We start from the raw sequence: 9,646 nt of genomic DNA on the forward strand, positions 1-9,646 counted from the left end.
ATTACAAAAAATTCCAGCAATGTCAAGATCAATTATTATATCAATGTGAACACTACAAGAACCAAGGAATTAATACAAAATTGGCAGAATCAATATCTCAGGTGCACAAAAAAGGAGTCTGCAGTAGTACAAGAGTGATCAAATTCACCAGGATTCTGTGAGAATCAAGTTCTCAGGTCAAGGCTCAATTTGAATCACCCAAATTAAACTATCACAGACAAATATGACGAGATATCACTCACTGATGTAACAAATTACAATGTACAACAGTTAAAACATATCAAAAAGAGACATCAACAGGTATATCCAGTATTAGGCGTGTGTGTGTAATCGTGTAGGGATCAAGAATTGCAAACCGAAGGATGGTTAATTGATTTTAACCACCAACACAGATCAAGAAACGATTATCGTAGCCAAGAGAGAGCGTTTTCCAGTTCACCAAATCACATGTCGAGCTATTATAGTTTCAAGATTTAGGTACTTTTCCAGATCGAGGCTAGAGGTCACAGAACTACCTCGTTTTCCACAGTCTAGATTCAGATTAGCTCAACAAACCACTGGATCGACTCAGATCTAGACCTAGGGTTTCATGATCTGAGGTCGAACGCCTAAAAATTGATTTTTCAGTGTTTGAACTCCAATCGAAGACTCAAGAACAAATTATCGAAGCTCTGATACCACTATTATTTCGTAATCTGAAATTGTAAAACCAAAATATACAAAACTTTACATAAAACCTAAACCACAGCATCTAGTGAAGATCTTTCATAGGCTCAGACCAAAAGCCCCAAATAACATCACCAAGACACCGAAACTCAACCACGAGCCCTCACAGTCCCAAAACCACAGAGTTACTTCAATTGGACACAAAATGGACAGACCACTTCAACAATGATTCACTCACACAGAGAAGAATCACACAAGGAATTGAATATCACAAAGATAATCCCCAAATGATCTCACACAGAGAAGCAGAAAAAGCTCGAAGTCAGAAAGCCCTTATGAAGGTTCCAGAAAACGACTCACGGAAAAGAGAAAAAGAAAAATGACGACCTCTAACCCTAGATCAAAGAGAAAGATCTAATTTATAGTAAAAACTATCAGCCATTAGATCAGTGGGTCAATCCAACGGTCCCAGAGCAACTAGGGTAATGGGCTGGTTATTGGGCTCGGTTAAGTGGGTCGTCTAAGTATCAAGAGAGTGGTTAATATGCTCTTTTCTTATTGGGCCTGGATTTTATCATCATTGCCTATGTTGGACAGATCATTGGCATCACAGCCCAACACGTTTAATGAGTCAAAATGCATCATAACTTCAATGAACAATTAAAATTGCCATCTAAAATTTTGATAATCATCATCGTTACTGCTAGTAGTATTACTAGCTATTTAGCTATTACCTTCAACCACTTACTATATAATCCATGGACTGAGTGTATTGTTGGTCAATTTGACAAGGGCCACAACGTAGAGATCCAGAAGTTAGATTGTAATGAAAAAATGATATTGAGTTAAAACTCATCCTTTCAAGAAGTGAAAATTACAATTAAAATTTGAAAAGAAAAAAAAAAACAAACTACTTGGTCATAACTAATCATTATGAGGTTTTATATAAACTAGAAATCAGCATCACACACTCCACAAAAACAATTGTATATATAAAAAACCTTTTACACGTTTTTAAGTAAAATAACTACATTTAACTAACCTTGGTATCCAGCTGCACGTAGGAGGCCGAAAGGCTCACACCTTTGGCAACATCCCGCTAGGTGTGAAAAACAGGTTGTTTGCATGAAAAAATAGGTCACTCTCAGCAGGTTCTCGCATTATTCTAATTAACTGCAAAGTACTGTTAGAAAATCTATTAGGTACTTTTTTATGGGATTATACTCAAAAACATTATATACGTTGGTCGAAATGGAGGGAGCTATGTTGCCCCATAGAAGAAGGCGGCCTTGGCTTTCGTAGGCTTCAAGATATGGTCAATGCATGTAGTTGTAGCTTCTGTGGAGATTTCGACAGCATAATTCTCTATGGGTTGAATTTTATACAAAAAATACTGTCAAGACTTTACCTGCTCTAGTGCCAAAAAGAAAAAGTTGGTTCCAAACTCAAATATGGAGACAATTAAGCCAAATTTAAGCAATTAAGTACGTGCTTTGCACGTCTTATGTATCGGGTGAATTATATACGTACTATTTTTTGAAAGTTGTTGAGATAATTGATATTATTAAAGTAAAAAGTATAATTATTAAATATAATGAATATATGAATAAAACTTTTCATGGATATGTGTATATAATGTCAAAATATTGAATAAAATGAAATATAATCTTTTAATTACAATAACACTTCTTCGAATACAATATTTTTATCAACGTCTCACGACTTTTCATTATTTTATTTGTAGTTCACATAAACACAAATATGTAAATCGTAGACAAATATTCATACATATACAAATTATTGGAACACAAACACAATTAATCTACTATTATACTAATGCAGACCTTTATATATTGTAATACTTTTTTATGAATATGTATTATATATATTTAGCTTCAATTTTAAGTAATTAAACTTAAATCGATTAATATAAAGTAATGAAATTTATATTTTAAAGGAGATAAAATGAAGTAGATTTATATTAAATTTGTGGACTTATAATATAATTGATAATTAGTAACAATTATTATGCATTTAAAATTAAAAGCTTAGTTGTCAAAAATAAAATATAAAAGGGCAGAAATGGAAATTAAAAGTTTTCCATACCAAATTTTCAATTATTGACACTATCGTTATAATACTATATATATAATGTTAACATTTGAAGCATTCTATTTTATATCATGGGCATAAATTTTTGAATTTGTTACAAATAAATGTAAATTAATAATATTCTTAATCATGTTTACGTTGAGTGTTTAGAATTTCAACAGTTATTATTCAAACAATTAGTTACTTACTATTCAATTTTGATGAAAAAAAATATACCATTATCTATTTCTTTAAGGGTAATGAATGTGATTTTATTTTTGTGATTACTCGATTTTTTTAAAAATTGTTGATCTCGATTTTCCCTTGTGGTTAGACGGTTTTCACTCTCATTTCAAGTTTTTTCAGTTTTTTCTTATTTCAATGAAGGTAAATCAAGGCAAGAGCACAAGTTCAATAATGATTAAAAAATCTTATTACATATATTCTTTTAAAAATATATTTATATAATTTTTTTAATTGTATGTGATAATATTTTTATTAAATAATTATTAATAATTATGTTTAGTGGAAATTAATTGACTTAATTTTTGAAAGCATTAATAATTATTAATTATCTTATTTAGAGGAAATAAATTGAATCATTTGGTATTTCATTTTTATCTAAACTTAGGTATACGCATTATTAATTGTCAATCAAAACAAATTTTAAATAAGGTAAATAATAAATATAGCATATTAATGAAACTTTTTTTTTTCTTTTTGTAAACCAAATGAGAGTATATTGGACATATAGGTAAATGTATAATGGTATAATTGGTATTCAAAAGTTTTTTTCTCAATCCACACTTTTGATATATTGTAGAAGATTGTAGATAGATATTATGAAATATTCCAGAATTTGTTCGACTGAAGAGATGTATCTTTTCATATGAAAGATCATGATTTTTGGAATTGTTATTTTTTGTCTTTTCATATAGAAACTAATTTCAATAATTGTATCTTTTTGTAGAGTTGTTTTTGAAACACAACTTTCCAACAACTATACATAATCCCCACATGTGTGGAATTTTCATTCATTCATAATTCATTTTTGCACTATCATGTTCAAACATACTCACTTTGAAATAATTTTTTATATTTATTTTGATTCGAGTTTCATATAAATATAAAAAATTATTTCCAGCAACTATTATACGACGTGATCATTATATCTTGGGATACAAACAGGGGCAGAGCCCCATTAGGTCTAGTGCAGGCAGATGCCTGCACTGAACTTTTGGGCTCCAGTAGATTTTTTTTTTGGTAAAGCCTGGTTCAATAAAAAAAGCCCAATTGCCCACAGCCCATGACCCGTTTACTGACCTAGACCTAGAATCTTAATTCAATTAACCCGATTACGTTCAAATCAAAACCAAACCCTTACTTGAACTTGAATCGCGTCTCTCTCGATCGGTCGACCCTCGCCTGCTTCTCGCCAGTCGTCACTCCAACTCGCAGTTGTCGACTTCTAAATTGTAGTTCCAGTCCACCGGCAGTCGGCATCTCCTAGATTAGGGGCTCTACAGACTACACTTGAACCGCCAGCTATCGCGACGTCGCCTGCCAGCCCAAGCTGCCCAACAAAAGAAGAAGAATTGAATCACTGGAGATTGGAGAAGCTCGAAGCCGAAGCCCAGAAGAACGAAGAAGGTGATTTTGATTTCGATTTAATTTTCAATTTCAACCTCCAATTTCTTGTAGCAAACTCGAAATTGTTTTTCAAGTTCCATTGCATTGTTTATCAACAATTTTAGTACAGTGAAGGGACAAAAATTGCACACTATACGAAACACATATGGGTAATTGGCACAAAACGTCCTTACCTTTCAAGTCTATTGTGGAAAACGTCCCTACCTTTTATTTTTTGGCATTTTTGCCCTCATTCAACCTTTCTTTGCGCTGGACGTCCTTCCGTCCATATTCCGTCAGTTTTTTCGTTAATTAAAGGGTAATTGGAACAAAACGTCCCTACCTTTCAAGTCTATTGTGGAAAACGTCCCTACCTTTCATTTTTTGACATTTTTGCCCTCATTTCAACCTTTCTTTGCGCTGGACGTCCTTCCGTCCATATTCCGTCAGTTTTTCCGTTAATTAAATACAAAAATACATTTTTCTTTCCATAAACAAGGGTAAAATTGTCCTCACCCACTTCACCCCTTTTTCCCACCATCAACTTAGTCCATAAGTAACAGTAGCAGCAACATGAATCTGAAAATACTTTAAATAATTAAGTTAAATAAAGAAAAAATATCGTGAACACATTATATTTCACAATTCCACAACTACTGTTGCTGTCATCTTCTGTCATTGGAAAATTTTAGAAAGACATATTAAATGGGTAGTCAATTTATAATGAGCCAAAATGGTGAATGGCTCTTTTTGGCTCAATGGAGAAGATGAATGGCTCATTTTAAATTGACTACCCATTTAATATGTCTTTCTAAATTTTTCCAGTGACACAAAATGACAGCAACAGTAGTTGTGGAATTGTGAAATATAATGTGTTCACGATATTTTTTTCTTTATTTAACTTAATCATTTAAAGTATTTTCAGATTCATGTTGCTGCTACTGTTACTTATGGACTAAGTTGATGGCGGAAAAAAGGGGTGAAGTGGGTGAGGACAATTTTACCCTTGTTTATGGAAAGAAAAAGATATTTTTGTATTTAATTAACGGAAAAACTGACGGAATATGGACGGAAGGACGTCCAGCGCAAAGAAAGGTTGAAATGAGGGCAAAAATGTCAAAAAATGAAAGGTAGGGACGTTTTCCACAATAGACTTGAAAGGTAAGGACGTTTTGTGCCAATTACTCGAATGTTTAACGGAAAAACTGACGGAATATAGACGGAAGGACGTCCAGCGCAAAGAAAGGTTGAAATGAGGGCAAAAATGCCAAAAAATGAAAGGTAGGGACGTTTTCCACAATAGACTTGAAAGGTAGGGACGTTTTGTGCCAATTCACATATACCCAAATCGTGTCTGCTGTTCTATGATTTCCAATTGGGAATTTTCAGTGAGACAAAAAGGATTTTTGGACTATTTCTTGTTATAATATATACGTGTGTATGTAATAGCAATGAATTATTTGTGGGTCGGGGCACAACGTTTAAGGAGATGGGAATGGGATGATGACATTCTTGCATAAGCTCGACTGATTCTGCTACTGCTGAATCCGATATGGCAGCTGATAAGTGTGTTTTTACACACTTATTTAGCTCACAAATATGACTTAAACATAGACAAAGTAGTTGAATTGTAACTTAATCTCGTTAGATTCATGCAATGTAGGTGTTTCTATGGAAAAGATGGAATTCATAAGAAAAGAGCCAAAAAATGACCAAAACGGAACAAAGCGATAGTTCGGGGACCAAAGATGCAAATATTGGAAAGTTGAACTAAAGTGCAGAACTATAATGAAAATATGCCAAGTATGAGATTGAGGACGATACAAGACGATCGGAGGAAGAAAGAAATAACATTGGATTGAATTGAAGAAAAGTGAAAGATGAAGGACTAAATTACAATTAATTAAAAGATGATCCGAGCAAGTGATCAAGGAATTGATTGACCCAAACATCAATTATGAGTCAATATTTGATAATGGAACAAAGAAAAGAAAGAAAAGAGATCCAGAAAAGAGAAAACGGAGTTCAGGGACCAAAATAGCAAGGTTGTAAAGTTACAACCTTGCGGCCACATGTAACTATACCATGCGGCCGCACATGAGGAGGCAGGGATATTATTGGGGCATATCACTTGAACCATGCGGTCGCATGGCTTGAAAATTCGACGAAAATTCTGAACTTCCGTTTTTAATTGAAACTCTTTCGGAACTCCGTGAGGACATGGTATAAAAGCTAGAATTCATCAGAAACAGGGCAGAACGTCCAGGGAGAAGAAAAATATAACTTTTTGAGGCAAAAACACGAACTTGAAGCCGATTTCACAAGAATTCAAGCGGATTTTCAAGGTTTTATTCAAGATTTCAAGAATTTTCATACGGGTACTATTCTTTCTATTTATTAATTTCGTTTTTCTTTCTGTAATTATGAATCTTCTAGGTTAGGTTTACAATTACTAGGTGATCGATGAACCATTGTTTGTTATTTTAATTCCATATTTTATGAATTTAATATAAAGACTCGTTTGGATAATTTGATTTGTTTATATGCATTAATTTTCTTCCACAATTAGTGGTCAATGATTGTGTGAGTGTTGATGACTTGTTTCTTATATTCGAGAGAAGTGGAATAGGTTCAATAAGGTATAAATCAACATAGGGTCCGATAGGGGATAGAGATATACCCCTATGCTTTATGCAATTTTTTAATTGTTCACAAAACCACATGCACTTTTGTATATTTGTATCATCTATAGAGATATAGGCTGGTGGTGATAGGTCTAATATATATCGAGAGAATATATTGGATAGAATTAGGAACATTGAATTGACAAATTTCTATCGGGTCATTAATTTTATGAAATTAGGGTTTTTATAACTTCAATTGGGGATTCGTGATCCTAGTGACTTTAGTTTGATTCATTTCCATAAATTAACTTTTGAATTTGCATAATTTCATTTACTTGAGTATTTGAGTCGTTTAATTAGAGAGAATTTCGAAATTAGGGTTTCTAATTGAGAAATTAGGGTTTTCAATAGAAATTAGGGTTTTTAGATGAAATTAGGGGTTTTAATTGAAATTAGGGCTTTTTGTATTTAGACCATATTTTCACTCAATTAGATTCGGTTAAGGCTAGATTATCTAGAATTGAACTACTCAATCTCTGAGGGACAATATTCAGATTTTTTAAAATCCACTTTATTACTTGTTACTAACCGTACACTTGCGGTAATTTTAAATCGAAAGAATTATTTCGTGAACAGCAGCGTAGGTTTTTGGTGAAATGGGATATAAATTTTATAGTCCAAAATTATGTTATTTGTGTAATTATTGATCAATCTATTTTTTAATTTTTTACATATGTTAACATTCGAGATGAAGTTCAAAGAGCATATATGTTAAAGGGTCCTTGTCAGCCCCAAGATCATGACTTTCCAAAACAACAATTTGGAGTAACAATTAGACGATTCAATCCTTCGTGGTTTAAAGAGTTCGGTAGTTGGTTGGAGTACAGTGTAGAGAAGGATGTTGCTTATTATTTATATTGTTATCTTTGCAGACCAAGTTCTGAAAAGTAAAGTGGAGGTGAGTCTTTTGTTGGCGAATGTTTTACATATTGAAAAGATAAAAAAAAAGCTTCATACTCATGTTGGACTTCATGATAGTGCATACAATCAAGCTCGCATTAAGTGTGAAGTGTTGATGAATCAAGAGCAACACATTCAATCACTTTTCTACAAACAGTCAGAACAAGCAAGAAATGCATATGTTGCACGTCTTAATGCATCTATTGATTGTGTTCAAGTTCTTTTGCAACAAGGGCACTCATTTCGAGGTCATGATGAATCTGAGGATTCTCTCAATCCACGTAACTTCTTAGTGCAATTGCAATTTTTGGCTGCTCATAATGAAGTTATTAATGCCGTTACATTGGGAAATGCTGCTCAAATTGCAAATTGACATCACCCGATGTTCAAAAGGATATAGTTAATGCTTGTGCTATTGAAACGATCAATGTTATTGTCAAAGATGTTGGCAACTCGCTATTTTCTATTATAGTTGATGAATCTTGTGATGTGTCAATGAAGGAGCAAATGTCTATTGTTTTACGTTATGTAGACAATAGTGGGCATGTTAATGAATGCTTCATAGGGATTGAACATGTTACAAGTACCACGACTCTATCACTTAAGGCTACAATTGATAAGGTATTTTCTAGATACAACTTGAGCATGTCTAGATTGAGAGGACAAGGTTATGATGGAGCAAGTAATATGCAAGGTAAGTTTAACGGTCTGAAAACACTCATTTTGAAGGAGAGTCCATGTGCTTTTGACATTCACTGTTTTGCTCATCAACTCCAACTTGCGCTTGTGCTGTGGCAAAGAAGAACATCCCTATTACTAACTTCTTTCGTTTGGTTGGAGACGTGATAAATATTGTTGGAGCATCTTCCAAACGTTGTGATCTTCTTCGAGAAAAGCAATTAGACTTTATTGTTAAGGCATTAGAAAAATGTGAGATTTTAAGTGGACGGGGACTTAATCAAGAAACGACCCTTCAGGGCTCTGGTGATAAACGATGGAGTTCACATTATAATTCTTTGGTCAGCTTGCTTGCCATGTTCTCTTCTGTTTTAGATGTACTTGCAATGATTGTTGAAGATGAATCTTGTTCTTGTGATCAAAGATCTGATGCAACAAATTTATTGGAGTCAATACAAAGATTTGATTTTGCATTTAATCTACAGTTGATGAGAAATGTGTTGCGGATGTCAAATGAACTGTTAAAGGCATTGCAAAGGAAATATCAAGATATTGTGAATGCAATATAATTGGTGATATTGTGCAAACGACAACTCCAAATAATGAGAGACGAAGGGTGGGACTCCTTTTTGGAAGAAGTATGTTCTTTTTGTCAACAACATTACATTTATGTACCCAATATGGATGATATGTTTGTACGCCTTGCACTTCGTGGTCGTCCTCAGCGTAATTCTGTAGAAATTACAAATTTACATCATTATCGAGTAGATTTGTTCTACTCTGTTATCGATTTACAACTTCAAGAATTGAATGATCGTTTCTCGGAGGTAAATACAATGTTACTCCTTTGTGTAGCTTGTTTATGCCCATAAGATTCATTTTCTTCTTTTGATAAGAAAGCTTGATTAGACTTGCTAAGCTTTATCCATTATATTTCTCTGTAGTAGATGTCATCATACTAAGCGATCAACTTGAGACTTATATTTTTTATATGAGCT

General features: G+C 33.3%; 1 protein-coding gene across 1 annotated transcript; it reads left to right on the forward strand.

Annotated features, from left to right (window-relative positions):
* The first annotated feature begins 4,552 nt into the window (after positions 1-4,552).
* On the forward strand, positions 4,553-9,217 carry LOC111400558 (zinc finger MYM-type protein 1-like). The gene is made up of 4 exons (XM_023027965.1): positions 4,553-4,556; positions 7,943-8,251; positions 8,371-8,664; positions 8,811-9,217. The coding sequence occupies exons 1-4, from the start codon at positions 4,553-4,555 to the stop codon at positions 9,215-9,217; spliced, it is 1,014 nt and encodes a 337-aa protein (XP_022883733.1).
* The last annotated feature ends 429 nt before the right edge of the window (positions 9,218-9,646 follow it).

The sequence above is a fragment of the Olea europaea genome, chromosome 10 (genome assembly GCF_002742605.1).
Source record: "Olea europaea var. sylvestris chromosome 10, O_europaea_v1, whole genome shotgun sequence".
NCBI classification, from domain to species: domain Eukaryota; kingdom Viridiplantae; phylum Streptophyta; class Magnoliopsida; order Lamiales; family Oleaceae; genus Olea; species Olea europaea.